General features: G+C 40.6%; 2 protein-coding genes across 3 annotated transcripts; one reads left to right on the top strand and one right to left on the bottom strand.

Annotated features, from left to right (window-relative positions):
* The first annotated feature begins 5,260 nt into the window (after positions 1-5,260).
* LOC123164333 (transcription initiation factor TFIID subunit 1) lies at positions 5,261-19,415 on the top strand. Its single transcript, XM_044581757.1, has 21 exons — positions 5,261-5,542; positions 5,654-5,766; positions 6,724-6,786; positions 6,874-6,916; positions 7,097-7,336; positions 7,748-7,869; positions 7,961-8,129; positions 8,475-9,498; positions 10,241-10,443; positions 10,544-10,781; positions 11,033-11,369; positions 11,629-11,835; positions 11,953-12,045; positions 13,058-13,264; positions 13,994-14,197; positions 14,592-15,075; positions 15,156-15,277; positions 15,388-15,507; positions 17,075-17,128; positions 17,208-18,149; positions 18,700-19,415. Exons 1-21 carry the CDS (start codon positions 5,491-5,493, stop codon positions 19,051-19,053), a joined length of 5,391 nt encoding a protein of 1,796 aa, XP_044437692.1. The 5' UTR covers positions 5,261-5,490; the 3' UTR covers positions 19,054-19,415.
* Positions 19,416-19,644: 229 nt separating this feature from the next.
* LOC123164335 (protein INVOLVED IN DE NOVO 2) lies at positions 19,645-25,340 on the bottom strand. Of its 2 annotated transcripts, none has more exons than XM_044581760.1 (7): positions 25,154-25,340; positions 22,001-22,940; positions 21,693-21,874; positions 21,317-21,406; positions 20,936-21,223; positions 20,594-20,806; positions 19,645-20,197 (listed from the first exon to the last, which is right to left on the bottom strand). In XM_044581760.1, the coding sequence occupies exons 2-7, from the start codon at positions 22,914-22,916 to the stop codon at positions 19,976-19,978; spliced, it is 1,911 nt and encodes a 636-aa protein (XP_044437695.1). In that variant the 5' UTR covers positions 22,917-22,940; positions 25,154-25,340; the 3' UTR covers positions 19,645-19,975. The 2 variants fall into 2 exon arrangements, with proteins under 2 accessions (XP_044437695.1, XP_044437696.1); XM_044581761.1 differs by lacking the exon at positions 25,154-25,340 and adding an exon at positions 23,622-23,640.
* Positions 25,341-27,211: the final 1,871 nt, after the last annotated feature.

The following is a 27,211-nucleotide window of genomic DNA, read 5'->3' on the forward strand; positions in this document are numbered from 1 at the left end:
TTCGTGATGTGGCTTTAGAGGAATTTAAGTTTGCCCTTTTATACGTATATATTTTAGTTTTCTCTTTTATATGTACTATATAAGTAAGTTTTTCTTGAGAGAAAGTATATAGGTTGAGAAGTAGCTAGGGACACGAACGAGGAGCACATCAAGGTGCACCTCCTTGTAATCTGAACCACAATCGATGTCCATCGGGATGCGGACTGGAATCATTTTTAGTTTTCTATTGAGTCAATACAGTTTTAATACGAAATGGTACGACTCACATGGCATTGTAGAGAGGTAATGACGAGTTAATCGGTATAAGGTGCGAGACAATTTTTTTGGATTGTTAATGAAATGCCAAATGTTAATGTGCATTGACCTTGTGTACATATTCCCTCCGTTTTTATTTACTCTGCATATTAGATTTGACTGAAGTCAAACTTTCTAAAGATTGACCAAGTTTGTAAAGAACAATACAAACATTTACCATAATAAATCTAGATGATGTGAAAGTACATTCAATAATGAATATAATGGTATTAATTTGTTATTGTATATGTTAGTCGTTAGCGACAGATCCGCACGACCGTAACCCGGCTTCCTCTCGCGACCCGCACGCTCGATTCCATCGATTTTTCTTCTTCTCTCGAAAACCGTATACGCCAATAGTAAATCGCTAGTGGTTTTTCTGGTTTTTTGGCTACACAATATGAAAAGAAAATAAAAGTGCTGAAAAGGGGACTTGAACCCAGGTCTATTCATTAGAGTTTGAGCCCAATAACCAACTAAGCCACCCTTAGTTGTTGTCTATCAAATATAAACAAGGTTATTTTAACCTTTCTTTTCTCTATCATATCAGCGATAATAATTGTTTTTGCTTGGTAACTTTGGCATGACCAGCGTGATAACTATGACTTGAGCAACATGATAACTATACTATGATAAGCCTGATAACTATAATATGAGAAGGTTAATGACTATACGATGAGAAGCACGATAACTTTAGCATGGGGTAGTGGTAACTTCACACTGGGGTATGTTTCGACAACAAAAAGTTACCGGGACATGTTTCAGTAACGTTTTTCACATGGTTAAAGATTTATCAAATGTGTTGTATGTAAGTTACCGGTTGTCTGGTGCGTAAATTACCATGCTATTTGCACTAGGTTATTAGGGCATATTTCTAGAACTTTTCGCCCAAGGTGAAAAGTTATCAATGCGCTTATATGTAAGTTATCAGGTTAATTGTACGTAAGTTATCATCTTATTTACACAGAAAGCTACCGGGGGTATATTTTAACAATTTGTTCACCTCAGATGGTAAAAAAAGTGGTATTTTATTTGAACTTGTCAGAAGCCAAGTAGTGGGTGAGTTGGCTAGTGTGTTAAGACCTCAATATTGAAGTCTTGAGTTCAATTATCAGCTTTATCATGATTTTTTAGGCTATAAAACTACAATATGGAAACTACTAGCATCAAGATTTGTTTCCAACATCTTTTTCTCCCAAAATTATCAGGCCTTCGATGTGTGAGTTATCAAGCTATTCGCACAAAAAATAACCAAGGGGTATTTCATCAACGTGCCTCCCTCCACCCGGTCGCCAAATTTACCAAGACCTATGCACATAAGTTATCAGGTCAGTGATGTGTGAGTTACCGTGATAGAAAGAAGAATTTTTATAAATCGTGAGCGGGGCCTTCAAGCGGCCTCAATACGCCGGGGTTGTAAATGACATACATATATTCACATAAAAGTTATCAGAGTATATTTCATCACCTCTATTGGCCAAGAGTTATCAAGACCAGGTTGCATAAGTTATCAGGTCTCCGATGTATGAGTTATCATGCTATTCACACCAAAAGTTACCGGTGGATGTTTCATCAACACCCACCCCTACGCCAAAGTTATCAGGACTAAGTTATATAAGTTATCAGATCTGTGATATGTGAGTTATCAGGTCTATGATGTGTGAGTTACCATGCTGTTCACACAAAAAGTTACCGAGTGGATGTTTCATCAACTCCCCCCTCACCCCCACCCCCGCACGAAAATTAATAGGGTGTTATCAACTTGAGACTCATGAAACTAGATATCATGATGATTGTATGTGAGTTATTGGAGAAATCCAAAGGAAAAGAACAAGATTTTTTTTCATATCTTTTCTCATATAGTAGTAAAAAGGTACAAATACCTCGTTATCTTTTGATAGAGAACAACCAGTACTAGTTGTTGTAATTGTAAGGATGATGTGTATAAACACAACAGGTGCTAGGTTTGAATCCTACGTAGCACTTATATTTTTTTAGCGCTGAAGGAAAAAAAAGGCGGGCAGGAGCGACAAGATCAGAAAGAAAGATCGAAGGGAAAAAAGGCGAGTGGGCGCGGGAGCGATCGTAAAGAAAGATCGAAGGAAAAAGAAACTGGCGGGAGCGATCGTACGTATCTGTCGCTAACTGCCAGTCGGCAGGAGAATAGCTTTCTCGTAATATTTTTATCTATAAACTTTGTCAAAGTTTACAAAGGTTGACTTTGACCAAAGCTAATACGCAGAGTAAATATAAACAGAGGGAGTACATGGTTAATTCATGCATGTTGGTAAAGGAAGAACGTTTACTACCGTAATAAATGTGTTGGAGCTCACATATATGCCGCGGTTCAATAAATGAAAACAAATGTCTTCATGCAATGTAAATTGGTGTTAATTCATCCTTGCTAGACCATGAAGATAAACAGTTAGATGTGGTTGCACTGATAAATCACCAGGCAAATGTGAGTAATAACATAGCTTCTTCAAAAGAGAAAAGGTCTTGAGATTACTATAACTAAAATTTCTAGAATTATTATCACGAAGTTCTCAGTTTTTCACAGAAAATAAAAAATAGAAAGACATAATTTCATGGAATTGTACCATGAATTTTCCAAGAATTAGATCATTGGGATTTTCATTAATTTTTCTAGTTGAAATTTTAACAATCATGAAATCCACTATTTATTTCAATTATCCTAGGATGAGATTCCCAGTTTTTATAGAAGACACATAACTTCGTGAACATATATTTAGTTTCACATTTACTAAATCTTGGAATTACTTTTAAAGTTGAAATGATTTACAGTTTTTAAATTGATACATAAACATAAACTTGCGAAAGAAAGTGGAAATAGTGTTGCAGTTTAGAAACTTGGTACAAACTGAATATTAGACGTGTCGCGTTATTTAAAACGCAGGGCACAACAAAATCCGCATGTGTGTGATTCGGCTTAATGATGTTGCAATCGTTGGTTTTTTTGACACAGTACAGACGCAAGCGCTTATATATACGTGCATACACTACCCCCATGAACGCACACCATACCTCTATGAGTACCTCCGAGAGACTGAGTCAGCATGTCATCTCGAGAATTTACGAAGTCACCATAGACGCCTCGTAGTCGACGAGAACATATACTCCCACTGAAAGTGTATCGCCGAATATCCTAAAATAAATTCAAGATAAATGCGAGCAATAGGATTTGAACCCTGGTAGGCTAAGGATACCACTGTCCTCCTAATCATCCTACCACATGTTGGTTCGCTTCATGGTTGGTTGTTGGTAGGTGGCACATGAGCATTAGGATGAATGGGCCTAGAGGGGGATATTCAGTGCAAAGAATACCTCCCAATACTGCTTATATAAGGAAACATAAAACAAACTATAATAAAGAGTACAAACATGCTAATATAGCGGTGAAAATTCCTTTTTTAGTAAAAGCAGTGCAAATTTCTATACATATTGAACCATGACATATCACAGGAGCTAGCCCGCGGGTGATCCTACGCGCATTTTCGGAGAAGTAGAGACTAGTACAATTTTTTTAAACACATACCAGCTTAATGGGCTCACTTAATCGGCGGTGGCCACCGTTACGGACCTAGCCTCGCGCCAGCTCGGCACGCTCCCTCCCGCACCTCCCACCCGCGCCACCTCTACACTGCGGCTCTCACTTGCTCCCATCCCCTTCTCCCTCTCTCTCAATCCCTCTTGCCCCGCCTCGCCGTCGTCGCCGCCGCCACCCGTCCCAGATCCAGCCACCGCCGAGTACAGAGCGTCGGTATCCTCTCCCATTCAATTTTTTTAATTTTCTATGTTCCTTGATTTTGGAACTCTTTCATTCAATCGAGGGATTCAATTTTAGATTTGGTTTACGATTTTGACCTGGTCAACAATTTTTTCAAATCTCAGCAACAACCGACCTATAAAAACATAGCAATCCCACGCACCCTCCCACCACCTAGAAAAAAAGAAGCGCTACCATGTGATATTGTAGCATCAATATAGTACTCCCTCCTTCCCAAAATATAAGGCGCGATTGACTTTGCACAGTCTTTGATGCACGAATTTGAACACGAATATAATATATATATATCAAAATACATGGATTGAACATGTATAAATGTCATTGTCGTAATTGTCTTGCAAAACAATTTTATTTCATATGTCTGTATACTGATTTCATGGACATACAATACATGAAAATTGTAGTCAAAGTTGAGAAGAAGACCAGAAAAGTCAAACGACGCCTTATATTTTGATAGGAGGGAGTATATGCAACCACCGACACGAAAATTTCTCCACATAAATATAGATTGATTGGCGGATAACACAGAATCACACCACAAAAGGCCCCCCAAATTAACGCATTATAATAAAGAAAACACACTCCATCATATCCCCCACCCGCCAAATTATATATTTCATCAATTTCAAATATAAGGGGTATTACTTTTTAGAAAGTCAAATTTCTTTAACTTTGACCAAGTTCAGAGCAAAAATATCGTCATCAACAATACTAAACAAAAAAAATATGGAAATTCATTTCATAATGAATCTAAAAATACCGATATGATACGATGGATTTGATATATTTCTCTACAAATTTGATCAGATTTAAAGAGTTTGCCTTTTCAAAAAAATAATACACCTTATATTTTGGAACAGAGTGATTTTTTTAAGAAACTCAACAACACTAACGACGCAGGAAAGCGCGTCCAATCCTTCTAGTTTAATGATGATATATCACAAGGTAGGCTGCAGGTAGTCCTACGCGCATTTTCGGAGAAGCAGAGACCAGTACAGTTTTTTCCTCATATAACAGAGGCCAGCTTAATGGGCTCAGTTAATCGGCGGTGGCCACCGTTACGGGCCGAGCCTCGCGCCAGCCCGGCCCGCTCGCTCCCGCACCCCCCACCCGCGCCGCCTCCGCACTGCGGCCCTCACTTGCCCCCGTCCCCTTCTCCCTCTCCCCCGACCCCTCCTGCCCCGCCCCACCTCGCCGCCGCCCCTCCTCGCCGCCGCGGCCCCTCCCAGATCCATCCGCCGCCGAGCACAGAGCGTCGGTATCCCCTCCCCACGTCGCTGCCCCCGGGACCCCAGATCCGCGGCGCAGGCGCTGCTGGCGGTGCGCGCCTAGGGTTAGCGCCCGCACGCACGCACGCGGCTGGTGCCGTCGCGGGGGTGAAGGCGGCCATGAGCGACGGCGAGCGCCGCGACGAGGACGTCGCGACCACCAGCGCCGCAGGTGAGCCCGTCGCCCTCCCATCCCAGGGCTGATCGATCGATTGACCGGGTGGTAGGTATCGAGCTGGTTTTACTCGCCTTATTATATCTCGCTCACCTGCCATCTTTCCAGATGACGACGACGATGAGGACTACGAGGAGCCTGGCGGAGAGAACCATTTCCTGGGGTTCATGTTTGGCAACGTCGACGACGCCGGCGACCTCGACGCCGACTATCTCGACGAGGTGAATGCCCTGTTCGCTGTCTATGTTCTCCCAGGCCTGGGGAATCCCCTGTTTTTGTTCTTTGTGTTTTTCTGTTTCCATCTGGCTGCATCCAGCAGAGGACACACCTATGCAAGTTTTGGTTGTGCAAGCAGTAGCGTCATATGTCTCCTGAATGATGCAAAAAGATTGATGCTTTTTTTCTTACCCGGTGTGTGATATGGTTGTCGTGGCGCGAATGCACAAGTTCTGTCTTTTATATCTCTACCCAATGGTGCCGATCCATTCCCGATAATTCGATACGCCTTAACTTTATGTTGGGTAGAATAGAAATGCTTTAGTATCACTGAAGGAGTGGATAGACTTTACGAGGTCAAAGACTCTTGTTTTACCTTGTTCTGTTGGGTGAATGGAAATACTGTATCTTTTATTGATGATGTCTAATATGAGCAGGAATAGTAGTTCCCTCTTTCTGCAGACAGCCACTAGACAACTGTGTAGAGTTTCGAATTGAAGTTCAGAGATTTCAAAAATAGCACAAGTCGGCTTGGACGTGGATAGGAGGATTGCCATCAAAATGACGGTTAAAACCCGATGAATCCACTGATGGTTCCTCTCTCCATCTCCATTTTCGGCTTCTCCCTAGTAGGTCTTCACGATTTGACCAGAAGAAGTCCAATTTTGTAACATAGACTTACCTCCGTTCTTTGCTTTTCGCTGGAACTTTTGACAACAGGAATTTATTTAGTTTCTTTGTATTGTAAATTTGTAATGATGCTTGTGCTCAGTAGTCGTGGCAGGACTCAGCCATGACCCAGGCAGCCTATAAGCACTGTAGCTAGCTGTAGCTACAGTGCTTTGCTATAGTCTACAAAGGAAATGGCCGCACGCCCCAGGCAGCGGCCCGGTATGCCTGGGGTCTGGCGCCACACTGCTTGTGCTTCATTTCTTACTACATCTATTTTTTTGAATTACCAGGATGCGAAGGAACATCTTTTTGCGCTGGCAGACAAGCTTGGTGCATCTCTGAAAGACATTGATGTATGGTATCCAATGATAATTACAATATTAATTTGATGAAACCTTTCTTGTTTTCAAACACATTAATGCTGTGTTGTTTGCTTATAGCTGACTAAGTCTTCTCCAGCAACAGCCGATCCTTCTGAGCAAGGTAAGTGCCATCTCTATAATTCCGTATAAGCATGAACCCGTTTTAATGGTTCTTCATCGAGTTCCAATTTGTGAACTATTCATTATTCTGCCCTTTTCTGACAGCTTTGGTATCCTGTTTTCCATCTGATCATATATTTGTATGAAATAGTTGATGTATGATCTTTTTTCTGTTCTGTAGATTATGATGAGAAAGCAGAGGATGCTGTTGACTATGAAGATATTGATGAACAATATGATGGACCTGAAGTTGAAGCAGCTACAGAGGAAGACCATTTGCTATCCAAGAAAGATTACTTCTCCTCAAACACAATGTTTTCTTCGGTCAGTAGTAAAGTTTCAGTGTTTGATGAGGAGAACTATGATGAGGATGAAGAACCACCCAATGATATCGAGTTACCTGGTGATAATGTTATACAAGGTTTGGCATATCTGTACGCATAATGTGCTTGTGCTTATTGTTAAGTTTTTTTGTTTGGTCTGGCGAGTGTTGCTCATAGTGGTTCATCTGACTATCTGAGAAAATCAGCAGTATTTTTATTTACGCAAGGCACCAACATTATTGTTTTCATGAATGGTGTTCATTTTGAACTTCTGAAAACACCGTACAACTTGTTTTTATGCATTTCTTATTACTCCATGATTAGTTTACGGAGAATAGGTTTGGAAGCAAAACAAGCCAATTTCATCTGTTGAAGTCAACACCCCTTGTAATTTATGTTTGAATATTTACGTCTATGTATTTCAGCTTTATATAGTTCGTATTTGAATTCTATATATGGATATCATCTTGCTTAGTTGACGTAAGTCTCCTTTGCTTTTATCAATTTAGATGTCATTTCAGCCGAGCAGCCGGAAATATCACCCTCTAATGATAATCCGGCCATTGGAAAGGTATCTAGCCCGTTGCCACAATCTGGGGAAACTATGGATGTTGAATATGAAGTTTGTCAGGTACACATTATTTCTACTCATAAATCTGCATTTCCTTTGTGATGATGTATGTACCTGTCTCACTGGACTGCTCGTTTCTAACAATTGTCAGGAAGAAATTGACACTGAGGAAGATCAACTCGAGTCTAAATCTGCGTCTACCCTCCCTGTTTTATGCATAGAGGATGGGAGTGTGATCTTGAAGTTCTCTGAAATTTTTGGTGCACAGGAGCCTGTAAGAAAGGCCAAGACAGATCAGCATAAGCGGCCAGTGAATAAAGGTATTCAACAGGCTTACTATAAGACAAATCTAAGAAGATCGTCATGAACCCCTTGACAGTGTGGCATATATAGCTGGGTTGTGATTTGAGGCATATTAACTTGAAAGTAATGGTAACACATAATTATTTACTGTTTCTGCTTAGGTTCTTTATTCTGAATATAAACAAATTTAGTTAGCAGAAACCATGCGGAGGGTATATGCCCACTACTGCTTGTATGGTCTCCAATCTTAGATCATTTAATCTGTCCACCACCACTCCCCCCCAAATCATATGTGTGCAAAATATGACCAATTTAATAGAAATTAGTTTTAAAGGCCTTTCTCTGGTATTAATTGCTTCCAGAGCTCTGTATCACAAACATCAGTGACATTGTTGAGGATGACGAGGAAGTATTTCTAAGGAGTACTATTCAAGATGTCTCATCTTTGAAGCATATCAAGATGAATGAAGAGTTTATCGAGAGTGACAGTGATGAGTTAATTTCTAGTGATACTTTTGGGTTTAAAGATTTATGTCTTTCTGAACAACCAATGAAGGATGTACACAAAGAGTTCCCTACTGCTAAACAAGCTCTAGTTTGTCCTGATGTTTATCCACTTGAGCACGAAGACTGGGAAAATGGTATCATTTGGGGCAATTCACCAGCAAGTGAAAGTCAGTCTTGTTTAAAAAGCTGTCTGATATCTGAAGAGAGCTCTGATGCTCACAGTGAAGATGAGGCTAAGGATTATGGTTATGTATCCAGGCGTTGTGATGTACAGGATAAAAATAATGGTTCTCCAGTAATAACAGAGCCTTTTGGCTGTACAGAAATGCCTGCTTCAGCTAGTTATCATTCCCCTGAGAATAGTTATCCTCCATTGATAAAGGAGACTCCTCAGGAGAAGAATGACTTAGACCACGCGGAACCAAATAACATAAATGGAACAGTTAAAATCAATACGATGAAGTGTTTAAGCAACCTCTCTCTTCTGAACAAGGAACTGTTGGAAGGATCTTGGTTGGACAATGTAATTTGGGATCCCAGTGAGGATACTCCTAAGCCTAAGTTAATCTTGGACCTGAAAGATGACCAGATGCTTTTCGAGATTTTAGATGAGAAGAATGGGGATCACCTCCGCTCACATGCTCGTGCGATGATTGTTAGTCGGCCAATTAAGACTGCAACAGTGGAAAATTTTGGCCATAACAACCAAGCAATTACATTGGATGCCCAATTCAACATTTCCAATGACAAATTTTATTCCAACAGGAAGATGTCCCAACAAGCTAAATCTCATACTAAAAAGCGTTCTTCAATGGGCATAAAGGTGGTACATTCTGTTCCTGGTCAGAAGTTGCAGACCATGAAGCCAAAGCTGAGCACGTATGAGTCTCTCATCCCTTGCCATAAAATTCCACATCTATTATTAGTTGATTAGTTGTCTTGTTTGGATTAATGAACTTGTATCTGATGAATCTTGCAATCTTTATATGCTTATTTCATCACTGTGATAATTATTGCACATGGGGTGACATTTTTTTTTAATAAAAAGGGTGTCAGATCATTTCAAATAATCAACTGAAATGTGTGACATATCTGTTTGTTTCCAATTCTTCATCGATAATGTATAGTCAAGTAGCAACCAGCAGTTTTGTTGTCTTGGGAAAATATTTCTTTAACAATGGATTTGGGCACCATATGTATCTGTATGCATATATAATTATATATTTTACCACTGTTTCACTGGATTTCTGGTTTCTGTAACTGGGCTTATTCTACTGAACTCTATTCTTGTCTGTATTTGTATAGCATATACTCCCTCCGTCCCAAAATTCTTGTCTTAGATTTGTCTAAATACGGATGTATCAAGTGACAAGAATTTTGGGACGGAGGGAGTATATCTTACCACTGTCTTGGGGAAATATTTCTGTAACAAAGGATTCTATTTGTGAGGCTTGGCTCCTTATGATTCACATGTTTACATTATTGTTCTTAGCTATATTTAGCAAGTGTACTTCTGGGGCTTTAGTTGTCAACTTATCATGTGTAGCTCATGTACTGAACTCTATTCTTGCCTGTTCTTTGCTGACTTCATCTCTAATAAGTTTTATCAACCTTCATGCAGTAACGAAATTGCAAATTTCCATAGACCAAAAGCTAAGTGGTACCCCCATGAAAATAAACTTGCTGCTGAGTTGCAAGGAGCTGCTTGCAGTCATGGGTCAATGACTGTTATAGTAATGACGTTAGCAGGAAAAGGAGTGAAACTTCTCGTCAATGCAGAGGAAACTCCACTATCAGTAAAATCAAAAGCTTCCAAGAAATTAGGCTAGTACTCAAATCATTGTCCTGCTCTGTTCTGTTTTTTTTCTTAGTTTAGAAAGCCATCAACAGTTATTTTATGATGCCTTAACTTTACTCCATGCAGAATTTAGACCATCTGAAAAGATAAAATTGTTTGGTTATGGAAAAGAACTCCAGGATGACATCTCCTTGGCCATGCAAAATGTGCGACCAAACTCTATTCTGCATGTTGTTCGCACTGAAGTACATCTATGGCCAAAAGCACAGAAGTTGCCTGGAGAGGACAAGGCTCTCCGTCCTCCTGGGGCATTCAGGAAAAAAGCTGACTTGTCTGTTAAAGATGGACATGTATTTTTGATGGAGTAAGTCCAATCATAATATTTCTCTTCATACCACAGGTGTTGTAATTTTCACATATGCAAATTATTTTATGTGAAAGTCATATTGAAACTTTTACTGCTACTTTGGCCAAGTGGTGAACATGATGGTACTATGTACAAAAAATGGTATTGATCATCTAAATGGCCATATGCTGTACTTGTTGTTTTGATCATGTATGTTTTTGTTCATTAATTAATGTGCTGCCATGTGTTATTTATTGCTTTTAATGCAGATATTGCGAGGAGAGACCTTTACTGCTTGCAAATGCAGGAATGGGTGCTCGACTCTGTACATACTACCAGAAAACTTCACCCACTGATCAGACAGCTATATCCCTGCGAAGCAACAATGATGGACTGGGTACAGTGCTTGCTATTGAGCCTGCTGATAAATCTCCTTTCCTAGGAGATGTACGTTCTGGGTCCCAGCAATCATGTCTTGAGACAAACATGTACAGAGCACCTGCATTTCCTCATAAGTTGGCATCGACTGATTATCTTTTAGTTCGTTCGCCGAAAGGGATGCTTTCTCTACGCCGCATTGACAAGCTATATGCTGTTGGCCAACAAGTAAGCTCTTGTACTGAAATACTCTATTCTATATCTGCAGGATGTTCATAATATTGTCACTCTTTTTCTTTTTCTTTTTGAAATTTTCACTTGGAAGGGAACTATTGTTGGATTAGTTTGCTGGGGTTATTTATTTATTTGTTGTGCTGCAAGTTTGTAATGCTGGAAAATCTACAACTAAGCGTTGCTATATTTTATACTGCATAAAAAATACACGCTGTGATCATCAATAAATGGTAGATTTGTGCTCTCCTGGCAGGAACCACACATGGAAGTATTTTCACCAGGAACGAAAAATCTGCAGAATCATCTTTTGAATCGAATGCTCGTATACGTATATCGTGAATTCCGTCTTAGGGAGAGGCCTGGTGTTCTATCTCAGATTCGAGCTGATGAAGTACCTATTCAGCATCCTCTGACAGAAGCTATTGTGAGAAAACGATTGAAGCATTGTGCGGACCTGAAGGTAGATATATCACCCATGTTATTATTACTTCTATAATTGTACTGAAATCTCATTTGGTTTTCCAGCCATGGACTTCTGTTTACCATAATTAACGCTCTCATGCATTCATTTAAACAGAAAGGACCCAACGGACATTATTACTGGACACAGAGACCTGACTTTCGGATTCCGTCAGAGGAGGAACTTAGAAGATTGGTGTCACCAGAAAGTGTGAGTTTGTCAAAATTACCTTGGTCACTTGGGACAAACAACTACTTGTTGATGACAATTTTCAAATACTCCTCTCTTAAAGAATTGTGTATGCTGGTCAGTCATAACACACATGATATATGAGGATAACCAGGTTGATCGGTCACTCAGTTCCTCCATTCCAAAGCCCCAAACCCTCGTGCATGAATTAAAGTATAAAATCAAGGAAAAATAGTACTGATTAGTTCTGTTTATAGGAATAATCAATTGCTTAAATCTCTCCCGCTTGACATCAATACAAGTGGTTGAAGTGGAAAAGTACAACTCTTGGTTTCGAAACAAGACCAACTGAAAAGCAGGCCTTATGTTTTTAATTCTAGTATAAGAGATGACTGTCAGTTTAAGCACTCTTACTAATTTTAGAGTACTATCAATAAATGGTACTCCCTCTGTTCCATAATGTAGTGCCTATAGATTTTTGCAGAAGTCAAACATTACAAACTTTGACCATATTTATAGAGAAAAGTAGTTACATTTAGAATACCAAATAGACATCATTGGATACATCATGAGTTATATTTTCAGAATGTACATATTTAGTATTGTAGATGTAGACAGTTTTCTCTATACACTTGGTCAAAGTTAGCAAAGTTTGACTTTCACAAAAATCTATAGGCACTACATTATGGAATGGAGGGAGTATGTAGTAAATTGCATATTTCGAGGAAACTAGTAAGCTGTATTATATATAGGTTTCGTAGAGAGACTAGTAGATAAAGCAGAAGACACTTCCTTCTAGGGAATGCTTAAGAAGGAATGGATGGCCATGACTTGCTCAAGATTAGCAGCTAGGTTGATAATTAATTCTTCGCACATCTCAAGTAAATAAAGATCCTCACGAAACTGGCCATGATTTGTTTGTGGTAGTGTAACCACCCTTGTTCTTTTGTAGTTTAATTTTCGCTTTGAAAGGGGGTCTTGTCTTGCTATTGAGTTTATGGTAACTGAAAGTCTGAAACTTCCAATTCTCCAGGTCTGCTGTCATGAGAGTATGCAAGCTGGTCTGCATCGTCTCAATCGCTTAGGAATCGAGAAGCTTACTCAGCCTGTGGGACTTGCTTCTGCAATGAATCAGCTTCCCGATGAAGCAATTGAGCTCGCTGCTGCAGCACATATTGAGAGGGAGTTGCAAATCACTAGCTGGAACCTTACCAGCAATTTTGTTGCTTGTACCAACCAGGTACTTCACTATATATATTTTCAATTGATGCACTCATTTAGCCAGACCAACTTATTTGCCTATTAAATGATAGCTTGTGGAACTAAAACCACAGTTGGTGCAAAGGACATGTTAATCTTTGATGTATTCTAGAGAGACCATGGATATAACCTTCATCTATCATTTGTTGCTGAATATATATTGAGAGAATATGGACACTGCTTTACCATGTAGCAACATGAAATACTATTCTAACGTTGAAATGACAGGCTAGTAAGTGACCAAGTAAGTCATACCTAGTGGATACAGGGTAGAGGTGAAAAGAGATGGTGAGGGCATAGAAAGGGAAATAAGGAGATGGGAGAGTGGGATGGAGGGATCAGACTTCTCCCCTGTGAGTTTGAGTGGTATACACCACAGCAACACTATGACAAACTCTATCCTGAGAGACGGGTGTTCAGAGAGGTTTTTTTTATGATCTGGGTACTACAGATGAGTATTACTCCCTCCGTCCGGAAATACTTGTCGCATACATCCATTTCCCCGACAAGTATTTCCGGACGGAGGGAGTATATTACTTGCCTGTATCAGTGGCAGATCTAGTTAGATGGTTCATGTATGCATGTTTTAAGTGCAAGTTTGTATGCTCCTTTTAATAAATGAAAGTATAGTACATTATTAGTGTTCCTTGTCTATTGTTGTGTGAATTCGGCTCAATTGTTCTAATCTAATTTTCATGGGTGTACGCAGGACAGAGAGAATATCGAAAGACTAGAAATTACTGGTGTTGGTGATCCATCTGGCCGTGGACTAGGATTTAGCTATGTGCGGGTAACTCCAAAAGCACCTGTCTCCAATTCATCTCATAAGAAGAAGTCAGCTGCAGCCAAAGGTACCACTGTTACTGGAACAGATGCTGATCTCCGCAGGTTAAGCATGGATGCTGCCCGAGAGGTACCATCAAACCCAATGATTTAGCAGCACTATACACATTAACATTGCCAGGGTGTCCAGATGTTGACATGACTTAGGATCATGGAACATGAATCAGTGAGAACATAAATGTGCATTGGTAGCCTTTCAAAGGGTTATTTTATTGACTGGTTTATGAAGAAAGTTACATGTCGATCCCTGCAGAAAAAGGAATAATTACCTCCATACATTAACATAAGAAATATAGTTGGCCCAAAATGCCATTGGCTATGACAGACAAGAAGTGAGACGTACCTCTCCCATGTGATTGAACATAGATGAAAATCTGACCTATTTTTATATATGTGCCATGCCTTTTTTTTCTGTCTTTTATACACTGATCACTAATGCTTGCCATTGATATTGTTGTAAATAGTTGCTTCTCAAATTCGGAGTTCCAGATGAGCAAATTGATAAATTAACAAGGTGGCATCGTATTGCTATGGTGAGGAAGCTTTCAAGTGAGCAAGCAGCGTCAGGAATTACGATTGATGAAATTCCAGTTAGCAAGTTTGCACGTGGACAAAGGATGTCTTTCATGCAGCTTCAACAGCAAACTAAAGAGAAATGTCAGGAAATTTGGGACAGACAAATTCAGTCGCTTTCTGCTATAGACGGTGATGACAATGGCAGTGATACAGAAGCCCATAGTGATTTGGACTCGTTTGCCGGGGATCTTGAAAACTTGCTGGATGCTGAAGAATTTGACGATGAAGATGTTGGCACTGCAGACCTGAGAAGCGATAAAGCAGACGGAATGAGAGGGCTCAAAATGAGAAGGTGCCCTACCCAAGCTCAGTTTAACGAGGAAATTCAAGATGATCAAGCAGAAGCTGCTCTAGTAAAAAAATTGCTCGAAGGTTGTTGATTGCTACTTCCATAACTTTGCTTTCCACGTACCAAGTTTAGTAATTTTGATTAACAGACTATTATGTTGCAGAGAGTGGCAATGACACGAAGAGGAAGAAACAACCTGTGGATACGACGAATCAGGGTGCCAATAAAACGAAGCAGTTTAAGGCATTGACGCCAAAGGAGAGCACACCAAGAGGAGCGAAAGAGGTATCAGAAGCTCATCTGAAGTTCAAAATCTAGTCTTGGTTGTTGCTGATTCATTTTTGTTGCCATACTAGCAGAAACGAGCTCTAATAGACTCATATGACTGCGTGCAGGTTGACAGTTCTTTTACTGAAGGTGGCTTATCCTCCAAACTGAAAACCAAGCTGACGGTTGATGCAAATGATATCATTCTGGTTAAAAAGAAAAATGTTCAAGGAAAGGATGGTTTAAAGGTAAGTTTAGAGCATGATAGTTATTTATGAACTAGTATTATATCCCAGCTGGAGAGCATTGACTTTCACATGTGTAGTTCCTACTGAGATTTTGTGGCAAGTTGTATTTAAATGTACATTCTTTTGTGTCTTCTGGAATTAGTTTTCCTTTTTTTTGCCTCTTTTCATATTTGATTATTGATACTGTGCATGATCTGGCACACCAAGGAACTTGCACCGACACCATATGTTGTTGTAGTGGCTCTAATATGGTCGATATTGTCACTCTAGCATAACAATCGACAATCCAGACTGCCAAGTATACTGTGAAAACGGCAGCATGATTCTCTTTGCCAGAGTTTGTTGGTTTATAAATTGGGCTTGTTCCTAAACAAAATATAGAGCATATTACAACTATTGGGGTCGATTTTGCACAGAGCACCTACTCTACTGGTTTGTTGCATAAAACACCACCTATTTGTGTAATCTATTGCAGCTAGCTCTAATCCATCGTTTGGCTTAGTTGACATGATTCCTGACGGGTGGGTACCGCTTGTAAGTGCACACCGGTTTGGTTGAAATTGTTAGTATTTGTTGGCTCATTCAAGTTTTTGGCTTAAAATTCAAATTTAAATAAGATACAAAAAAAATCCAGTTAGTAATACATGTACTCAGTACTGACCTGGAACTTTTTTAGCTCATTTGGACCACAGGTTTGCGGGATATTGGCAGATTTAGTTGGCCCATTAAAAAAAATTGACTGGCTGATGTGGCCTTTTCCTTGCCACATGCACACTTAGAAGAGGGACCGACCGACCAGGAATCTTGTTACCCAACCCAAACGATGGATTAGAACTAGCTGCAACATACTACACTGATAGGTGGTGTCTTGTGCAACAAACCTGTAGAGTAGGTCTTCTGTGCAAAACCGACCCCAAATAGTTGGTGGTTTCTGCAATTTTCTCACAAAATATATAATAAAATTTGGAAAGAAATATGGTAAATTATTGAAAAGATAGATATTTTGGGAAGCTTGTCTTCTTATTTTAGTCGATTACAAATTTGCTTCTTTTTCCAAATGTTTAAGACTCGAGGTACTTTTGAGGCCTTTACAACATAAGCAAACTTCACAAGGGATACCAACCCATGTTTGAAATCTGGCTTGCCTTTATTAATCTGGTCAATTTTTCAGAGCTATCCTATTTAGTACTGTAAATTCATCCACACACTAAGTAAATAACTAAATATTAATGGGTCTGGATCAGTTCATTTTGCTAGGCAGTGACATCTAAAAGTGCAGTAAGTTTATACTGATGATGTTCTATTTACTAGACTGCACAATGACTAGCTGATGAGTTAGTGCAGTGCCATGTTTGTATTCTTGTGACTATTTAGTGACGGTAATACTGTTGTAGGGCATTTTTTTGGCTTCCAGATAGCTACTTAGACTAACCAAATTGAATTCTTGTGTCGAGGAACCTATGGTTCATGTTTCCAACTTATTGACTTGAAATAAGAGTAGCATTTATACCAATGATCATATCTCCTCTTCGTTATTCTTATGTGGCTTGTCTTTTCTTATTTTAAGGAGAAGAGGCAGGGAGCAAGGGGGGACAGTCTTGTATGTGGAGCTTGTGGTCAGGTAAGGCATCATAGTACATTCAGTTACTCGCATGTTCTGAATTTCCCTCCTGACTTTGTGTGTCAAATTGCTATTATAGCTTGGACATATGCGGACCAACAAACTGTGCCCCAAGTATGGGGAGGATCCAGAAACCTCGGAAATGGATGCGGTTTCCTACAGACCTAATCCTCTTGATGTAGCAAGTCATGGTCAAACGAAGACACTGGGCAGGAGGTTGGTAGCCAAGGTTTCTTCTGATGTTCCTGAAACTGAAGGGCAAGAAAGCATTGAAAAGATCAAACCAGTAAAATTCAGATGTGGGGCACCTGAGAAGTCCTTGGATCGGAATATGTCAGTGGCAGGTTCTTTGGTTTCTGATAAACTTACAACGGATGCTACAGATTTGAGATCTACTGGAAAGGTTAGCAAGATTAAAATATACAGTAAGCCTAAGACTGAAGATTATCCTCCTGATACTCCTAAGCCATCAGTTGTGATACGGCCTCCTGCTGAAGTAGAGAAGGATGTACCTCGTAAGAAGGTCATTATCAAGCAGCCTAAAGGACATGTAGACCAGCTAAGAGCTATTGAAGTTAGGAGTGGTCAGGAGCCTAGGAAGATAAGGAAAATTGCTGAATTATCAAGTTTTGAGAAGAACAGCAGAGATGATGATGGTTGGTATGCTGGAGAGCCCAGCCAGATGAACTCCTCGCATGATAGGTTGGGTCGGGATGGTAACAGGAAAAGCAAAGAAGTAATGGGAGCTGATGAATCCTGGAGAGCTTTTAAAGAGCAGCGAGAGAGACAGGAACAGAGGCTAATTGAAGCTAGGATTTATAGCCGGGAGGAAGAGCTCCAGAAGGCAAAGAAGAAAAGCAAGAAAAAGAAAAAACATGAATTTCGAGATGCTGACATTCTTGATCACAGGCCATACAGAAATGACAGGAAGGTACCTGAAAGAGATCGAGCATCAAAGAGACGTACTCCAGCTGATATGACGGATTATGCTCCATCAGCGAAGCGACGCAGAGGAGGAGAGGTACTTGTTTTCGCTCATGTTTGGTGGAATGTTCATTGTTTTAATGTTTGTCTACGACCATTTTACCGATTCCGCTTTATGAGTTACTTGTAGCCACACTTCAACTAATTACAGAAATATAAGGGCTTACCAATAATTGTATGGAAGTCATTTTGTTTTCTTCTTCTGGCAATTTATTCATATCTTTCTCATCAAAACAGTCTCACTCAAATGTATGACCTCAACTCATTAACTTGTTTATCTGTGAAGAGATGAAACCACAATAGTATAAAAAATCACTTGGATCATCATACGTCGTCTATTTTATTTTATATTCTCAAATTTCTCATTTTAATCATTGCCTTCAACATCGTACATCATTTAGTTTTTCAACCAGTTCCTAGTAGCATTCTCTACACACACAAGATAGGGATGCCACAGCTTGTTTGAAAGACCAAACAGAGCCAATTGATGTTTGTTTCTTTGCTAGACCAGGAATTTGAAATTTGAACTGAACTTGTTTTATTTTTTTGAAAGGTGAACTGAACTTTTTTTTTAACATCTGATGCAGGTTGAGCTCTCCAACATATTGGAAAAGATAGTTGACCACTTGCGGAACCAAACTGCTATATCATTGCTGTTTCTTAAACCAGTGACAAAGAAAGTCGCTCCCGATTACTACGACGTAATCCAGCGCCCAATGGATCTGGGTACCATCAGGGACAAGGCGAGGAAGATGGAGTACAAAAACAGGTATGAATTCAGGAATGACGTGGCACAGATAGCAGACAACGCGCACATATACAACGAGACGCGGCATCCTCACATCCCTCCACTGGCCGACGAGCTCCTGGAGTTGTGTGACAACCTTCTTGATGAAAGCGCGGACGTGCTCGACGACGCCGAGAGCGCAATGGAGAGCTAGCTAGCACAATAACAAAGATACGGCGGTGGCCGTGTCCTAACATAGATTGCTGCACCTGCTGATCGGTAGCGAGGTTGGGGAGGAAAGCGCACCTGTACATGTGGTTTAGGTTCCGGCGATCGCATCGAGGCACATGCGGTCCCAGTCCCAGCTGTTTTGCCTGGCTGTTGCTACCAGGCGCCGGGAGTCGGAGTGTACACAAGCTCTAGGGTAGTCATCGAGGGCCCGCTGTAACTATTCGGCCTCCTGTTGTAAAAATGTAGCTGTGTAACTTTGTCAATATTCAGCTGTTGTAGTCGTGCATCCTGTGCGAATGATATTGGTCCATATGGGTATAGATGCAACAAAGCAACTATTCTTTGGGGGTCCTCTGTTGCTAATTTTATTGGTATAAAGGTTGGTGAACTAGTATTAACTTGATCCAACTCCAAAATACATGTGTTAGCTGAGGTTTGAATCAGTAGCTGTTGATGAAGGTTCCTGCATCAATGCATATAGGCCCAGTTCAGACAAGTTTGCTCACAAGCAAGTTTACTCGTCATGCATAAAATGTGCCCTTTGCTCACAAGTATGGGATGCCATCATCATTAATTCAGACAACAAACAAACACTCCTCTGAATTACTATCAGCAACTTAAGACAAGAAAGCATACAGCGGCGCTTACCAACAGACGCCGATGATCGGGTCGATGGCGTGCTTGCAGGTGCTGGTACTACTGCAAGTCTTTATTCAAGCTTGTTTACACAGATCGACAGAGACTTCACTACTGCTACTACTACTGCAACAACATGATTATTCATTATTCAACTTGTGTCCAACATGGGGTAGATGGTCACTAGAGAATCATCAATCAAACCACACCAAATGCTGCTGTCTGTCCAGACCAGGAGGGAAGAAGCAACATTGATTGTTTGGGCTCAATCAACGCTTCCTCCTGTTGGCTCGCCACTGCCTCAGCACCACCTGGACAGCTTCCTTGAGAGACGCCTTGCGTTCTTCTCTGAAGTTCCACAGCTCTCCTACGGGATACCTGGTGCTGTTAGCATTGTACTCGCGCAGCGCCTTGGTCACCAACGAATATATTTCTTCGCCATGCTCGTCTTTTAATTCTCGAAGCTTTGCGTCATCAGCATTGATTCTTTCCTAAAACGCAGCAAGCATGCACCATTAATTGTTACAAGTAAAACAAGATAACCCAGTTAATGAGACTCGCAGGAAAACGATTCCCTCCCAGGACAATCATAGTAAATACAACACATTATGATAGCCAACATTTAGGAAATTACCATAAACTAGCACAGTATAGTGGAACAAGAATTTAACGATATGCAACACGATCATACTGCACTAACGAAAAAGAAGCAATAACACAACTAAAACACAGCCATCAAAATGCCACTCCAAAATAACAAAAGATTTATATATGCAAGACAAGAAGTCTAAACATGTATAATCAAATGGCTGCTATATGAAACAGTATATATAGTAAGCTACCCAAGTAAGTACAAGCAATGGCTTTTTACAAATGAAGATCCATACCATTTCCTTTCCATCAACCATGACAGCCCTAAAAGGGTGCCATTCTGGATTCCTAATTTCAGCTTCCCATTTTGAACAAAGAATGGCAGCAGTAACTTCTGCATCCTCTTTCGACAACTTCTGTCCGAGAGCATTTGAAACTGCTTTCAGATCAAGCTCGCCCATTCTCTTGATCCCTATATGTGCTCGGCCACCTGAAAGATTAAGCAAGCCCTGTGGAACAAGCAGTAGATGAAAGATGAATATCCATAAGATCTCGAGAATTAAATAGGTAAATCACATCGCTGAAGCAACATAGCACTGTACGCATCGCAGTTTGATGACTTCTTAAAATAAACATACATTTTCCAGCTCCTTCCGAGCTTCTTGCATCTCAGTATTGCTTTTGCTTTCTTTAATAACCAGAGTTTGGTTAAGTGACTCCATAGCATCCAGTTCATCCATCTTATCTTGCAGCTCCTCACTAAGTTCATTGATTTTATCCTTCGAGACTGAATCTTCATGACCTGGCATATGCTTCATCACTTCCAATTTGCCCTTCAGCTGCTGTATTTCCAATTCAAGCGTCTGTTTTGCTTCCAACTGCTGTTCTAACTCCAGGATCTTGTTTAAAGCAGCAACTTTCTCTCTCTGCAGTTTCCATAGAGTAAGACTAACATACAAGACATGTTGTTCAAAAAACCAAACCATCACAGCACACAAAAAGAACAGGGACACGTATACCTTCTGATCTCTCACAAGCTTCACCACATCCTCATCAGCTCTCTGTTGTTCCGCTGTTGCCAACTTAAGATGGTTTGATTTAATAGCATTCTGAATTCAAGCAAAAAAATTACATAAGTTGCACGCATATTTCTAAGCAACAGGGCCTAATCTTGTACACTTTCATGCCTTAGTATAGTATGTAAAATGATGTCAGACCGATAATCTTGTGAACTAGTATTATGAGTGATCATCATGAATTCATATTTATTGGTCTGATGCACCCACTAAACGCTCAACACTGCATATCGGGGTTACTGGGGCCACTTGAGTGTACTTCAAAAGATTTAAAGATGGTGCAAAATAGATGAGATGCAGAGCCAAGAAAATCACAGACCTTCTGCTTCTCCTGCTCAAGATTACTTTTGTCATGAGAACTTTTTGCAGCAAGGTCATCAAGCTCTTTGGATCTTGCATTAAGTTCACTCATCTTGGACTCCAGTTCCGAACGCAGATTTTGGTTCTCATCAATGATCTTTTCAGAATGTCTGCGAGCTAGCTGCTGCATCTTCCGAATTTCTAGTAGTAACAAGTTTTGGTGAATATTTATAATAACTGAAAACACGAAGATGCTGATGACAGAAGAACATGCATCTTGACACATGTACAATATAAAACAGATAACTATCCAAAATTAACACAAACCTTCATTATACGCCTGGAGACGTTGTTCCCTTTGCCCCATCATCTTCTCAAGTGACAGAGTTGTCTCATTGTATCTAAGTTCAAGCTCCTGTAAATACTTATTCTTGACCTCAATTTGGTTAGCTAAATTAGCTACAAGTTTATTATTTTTACGTGTTCCTTCATTCTCAAGATCATCGATAGTTTTCAAGTCAGCATTTTTCCTTAAGTGGTCCCCAATTAGCCCTGGAAAATTGTAATCTTCAGCCCTTGCGACCCATCCACAAAGCTTTGACCCTTGATTCTGGTTTTGCTTCCAGTCCCTTCTGCCACAACCTCCTGCCTCAAAGTACTTTTCAAACGCAAGTGCATTTCTGAAACCATTCCAGTTTTTTGCAAACTCAACAATAGCATTCCCTGTATGACCTCGAAAATTCCATAAAGGAATAACCTTCAGTGGGCAAAATTGCGATAATTCCCCCTTCAAACGATTTCCACTTTCTCCAACTTGACGCCCGTCCTTCCATTCAGTAGGTACATTAACTAAAACTCCCATCCAGGGCCACACAAACTTCTCATGTCTGTTTGGAAGAGGCTGCGGCTCTACAGCAATTTGCTGCGGCTGCTGCGGCTCTATAGCAATTTGCTGCGGCTCAGAAGGCTTAGCAACACCATTCTTCAAATGCTTGGCAAGGGCGCGGTGCGATGCTTTATCTTTTGCCGGTCGATTAGGTGCTGCACCTACTCCTGAGGAATGCTGAAGAAGGCTTTGCATGTTGTAATCTTTATTCTTCCTGCCAGTACAGAATGGGCAGCTGTAACTATCACCATTCCTGAACTTTAAATCTCCAGAAACCAGGCGGGCATGAATCTTGCCTTCATACTCATCAATCTCAGAATCGCTAATATCCGAATCATCGTCTGAACTATATTCCATTTCCGAGAAGGATCTTTTGATAACCTACAGGAAACAGAATCATAAATGTATTTTTACTTCAGTCAACATCATGGAACACTAATAAGGATATCAGGACTTGTAGTAGTAGAGAAGAATAATACCCTTGCCTAAGTAACAATGGAGTGCAGTTATAGTACCAATCAAACAACAAAACATGAACTTGGACGTGTCGACACAACTCTGAAAATAAGATTTTAATATATTGTATATAGCGATTTAGTTGATTAGCATAGAAAACTAAAAAAGTAAGTAGCAAACAAGCTTGCAAGCAATGTCAGCCACTACTCAGTTATTCTAAAAATAAAACAGTTCTTAATACAAAATGACGTCCCTAATCAAACTTCCAATACAATCAGATAAATCTTTACAATAAATAAATGTCAAAATCATCATTTCAAATTTGAACCAGTACTACGGAAATAGCAGAACACCAAGAGCTGATAATCCTAATTTACAACTACAAGAAGCATATAAGGAATTTGGAGGGGGAAACCAGATCACGAACTTCTAGATCTTAGGCATCATCACATGCTTAGACCATTAAGACAAGAAGCAACACCAGGTGTTCAATTCACCAAGAAATCCCCGTCTCTAAAATGCGGGTTAGAGGCCTATGCAGCTGAGACACATCATTCAATACTCGAAAGATCTGCCTAACAACCACATCCACCAGCGCATGCTCACCTTTGGGTCGCCGAAGGACGACCTCGTGTTCGGGGAGGCAGAGAAGGAACTCGGGGTCGGGGAGGAAGAGAAGAAGCCTGGCTGGTGGGGGCGGCGGAGGGCGTCGCAGGCGTGGCGGCGGCTAGGGTCCTGTGGGATGGAGGGGAATGGTGGTGGATCTGGATGTGTTGTTGTTGCCCGGGAAGGGACTAGGGTTAGCTACTCAAGTGGAGAACTAATGCACCGAATGCACCCATGGGATCTGAGCCACCAGATAGAGAATAGAGGGATCAGATGCTACCAGGAGATGGGCTGCGGGTACATTTTGCATAGGCCTCGCAAACCCATCATCCCTTTCCTTTTCCGTTACACCAGTAATTGTGTGTGTGCAATGCACATTAATATTAGGTAAGATATTAATTGTATCGCACATTAATATTGTGCAAGAATTAAACTACACATTAATATTAGGTAGGATATAATTACTTGATTAATGTTGGCGTTGATATTAGACATGATATCAATTAGTAGAGGGTGCTAAACATGTTAAACACCTGAGCGGCGTAGACCGTTGGATAGATGTGGTTGAATGAGTGAGATTTATCGGATCTCCGCAACTCACTCTTTTTATACTAGCAAGCATAGATATAAATATAGACGTGTAGATGTATGCACGAGGCGATCCAAAAGCTCTTAGTTATCCTCTCAAAAATAAACTCTTTGAGTTAGGGTTATAGATAATGATATCAGGATCTGTAGTACTCCTAGTAGAGAAGAATAATACCCTTGCCTAAGTAACAATGGAGTGCAATTATCGTACCAATCAAACAACAAAACATGAACTTAGACGTGTCGACACAACTCTGAAAATAAGATTTTAATATATTGTATATACTATATAGCGTTTTATTCGATTAGCATAGAAAACTGAAAAAAAAAATACTTTCTCCGTTCCTAAATATAAGATGTTTTAGTTTTTCTCTATTTTCTCAGATTTGTATGCATCTAGACGTGCTTTAGTGTGTATATTCACTCATTTTAATCCGCATGTAGTCCATATTTCAATATCCAAAACATCTTATAATTAGAAATTTAAAGGTAGTAAGTACTACTGTCTACTAGCAAACAACAAACAATATAAGCCACCACTAAAGTCATCCTGAAAAACAAAACAATTCTTAATACAAATTACGTCCCCTGTATGCCATAAAAACTAACCGAACTTCCAGGACAGTCAGATCAATCCTAACAACAAAATCATTTCAAATCTGAACGAATACTACGGAAAATAGCTGAACACCAAGAGCTGGAGTCATATTTCACAACTACAAGAAGCGTAAAGGGAATCTGGAGGGGGCAACCACACCGCGAACTTCTAGATCTTAGGCATCACATGCTGAGACCATTACGACAGGAAGCAACACCAAGTGTTCAACACACCAAGAAATCCACGTCTCTAAAATGTGGGTTAGAGGCCTGTGCAGCCGAGTGACATCATTCAGTAATCCGAAGATCTGCCTAACCACCACATCCACCAGCGCATGCATGCTCACCTTTGGGCCGCCGAGGCAGAGGAGGAACTCGTGTTCTGGGAGGCAACTCGGGGTTGGGGAGAAGCCCGGCTCGGCTGGTGGGGGGCGGCGGAGGGCGAGGGCGGGTCGCCGGCGTGGCGGCGGCGGCGGGGGTCCTGCGGGAGGGAGGGGAGGGGAATGGTGGTGGAGCTGGATGTGTCGCTCGGGAGGGGACTAGACTGGGATTTTAGCTGCTACTGCTCGAACAACCGGAAAGCTGATGGACCGAATGCACCCGTGGGATCTGAGCCGTCGGATGGAGAACAGAGGGGTCAGATGCTACCAGGAGATGGGATTTGACCAAGTTTGTAGAAAATAATATAAATATTTATCATAACAAATATATATGAAGTGGGAGTACATTCAATAATGAATCTATTGGTATTGATTTGTTACTGTATATGTTAATATATTTTTTCTACAAATTTTGTCAAAGTTTGCAAAGCTTGATTTTGACCAAAGCTAATACGCGGACTAAATAAAAACAGAGGGGGTACAATACAGACATAGACGATCATGCATATTTATTTGTTTTGCGAAAATGATCCAGATCTATTATCAAATTTCATCGGAAGTACAAAGCATCTCGAACATAATAAAAATTACATTGAGATTCCAAGACCCCGAACAACCGCCAGAACGGGCCCCGTATCGGAGCCGGTTTGACCTTGTCGATGACAACTGGAATGTCTTCGTGCACGTGCCCCTAAGGACCAACGCCCTGGAGCCACAGTCGTCGTTGTTGAACCCTTGCCTAGATCTGAAGCACCTGACACTAAATCTCACCACAGGACGAGAAACCATAACCTACAGCCCCAAAGGGACGGCGGGAATCTACGTCGGGGGATCAAAGCCCGGAAGACAAACTCAAAAAGTAGCACAACCATCCGCCCGAGCACCGCACCTGCGAGGACTAAAAAAACCTAACATAAACTTCTAACCGGAGCAGAGGCACCGGGATTTCCCTCCCGCCACCGGCCGCAGGCAGAAACGAGGAGAATCCACGGGCTCGCCGGCGAAGTTTGGAGGGGAGAGTTTGCCCTAACCGTCTAGGGTTAGGGAAGAGAAATGAGAAGAAGCCTCGGATGCGTCCTTAGACGATCATACATACACACATGCACTTACCTCTATGAATGTACACACGTATGCATACCCTACCATATGAGCATCTTCGAGAGACTGAGCCGGCACATCATCTTAGATTGACGAAGTGGCCACACCTTGAACTCTGATGGGCTGAATATACCACTATCCTCCTAACCAACCAATCACACGTTGTTTTGTATTACTTGATTAAGTTGACGTTGGTATTAGACATGATATTAATTAGTAGAGGGTGCTAAACATGTTTACTGATAAACACCTAAGCAGGGTAGACCGTTGGATAGATACGGTTGAACAAGCGTGATTAACTGGATCTCTGCAACTCGCTCTTTCATATTAGTAAGCATAAATATACAAAGATATAGATATAGAGGCATAAATATAATGCATGCATGGTACGATCCAAAAACTCTTAGTTACCCTCTCAAAGAGAACTTCAGGGTTATGGATTTGGCCCAAATCAGGTATCCAAACAGAAATTATGTATGGTTAGGTAGTGGTCCAACGGTACGTAAAATGCATCAAATTGCGTATATTAAAAGGGAACATGTTAGATAATTGAAATAAGGCGAAATAAGGCAACATTTTGGAAACATGATAAAATAAACAGAGGCGATTGAAAGAATGTTGGATTTAAATCTTGTTCAGTCAATAAAAGAACACATAGCCAAAACATATACTGAACTGTCATCAAATCAGACATCTGATGAACAAGATTCGAATGGGTATGTAAACTTGACGTTATTTCTGTACAGTCATGTCGAGTGAAGAGAGAGAAGGAATTGTTCTTTAGAACGTTCTTCTCGTCACACAAGTCTATGTGGTCATGACAAACCGGGCACTATAAAAGTACCAACAAGCGGTTTAGTACAAGAAAGTAGTTGAACCTGATTTGGACGAGATTAAAAAAGGATACATGGTGATTTACCTCCACAT

The sequence above is a fragment of the Triticum aestivum genome, chromosome 7D (genome assembly GCF_018294505.1).
Source record: "Triticum aestivum cultivar Chinese Spring chromosome 7D, IWGSC CS RefSeq v2.1, whole genome shotgun sequence".
In the NCBI taxonomy this organism is placed as follows: Eukaryota; Viridiplantae; Streptophyta; class Magnoliopsida; order Poales; family Poaceae; genus Triticum; species Triticum aestivum.

Excerpts from the sequence above, each read along its gene's own strand:
- LOC123164335 (XM_044581760.1), bottom strand. The coding sequence starts at position 22,916 with ATGGAATATAGTTCAGACGATGATTCGGATATTAGCGATTCTGAGATT. Across the intron at positions 21,875-22,000 it reads TCTCCAGGCGTATAATGAAG|AAATTCGGAAGATGCAGCAG; the intron begins GTTTGTGTTAAT and ends TGTTACTACTAG. Across the intron at positions 20,198-20,593 it reads TGGTTGATGGAAAGGAAATG|GAAAGAATCAATGCTGATGA; the intron begins GTATGGATCTTC and ends GCTGCGTTTTAG.
- LOC123164333 (XM_044581757.1), top strand. The coding sequence starts at position 5,491 with ATGAGCGACGGCGAGCGCCGCGACGAGGACGTCGCGACCACCAGCGCC. Across the intron at positions 10,782-11,032 it reads GGACATGTATTTTTGATGGA|ATATTGCGAGGAGAGACCTT; the intron begins GTAAGTCCAATC and ends CTTTTAATGCAG. Across the intron at positions 15,278-15,387 it reads CACCAAGAGGAGCGAAAGAG|GTTGACAGTTCTTTTACTGA; the intron begins GTATCAGAAGCT and ends GACTGCGTGCAG.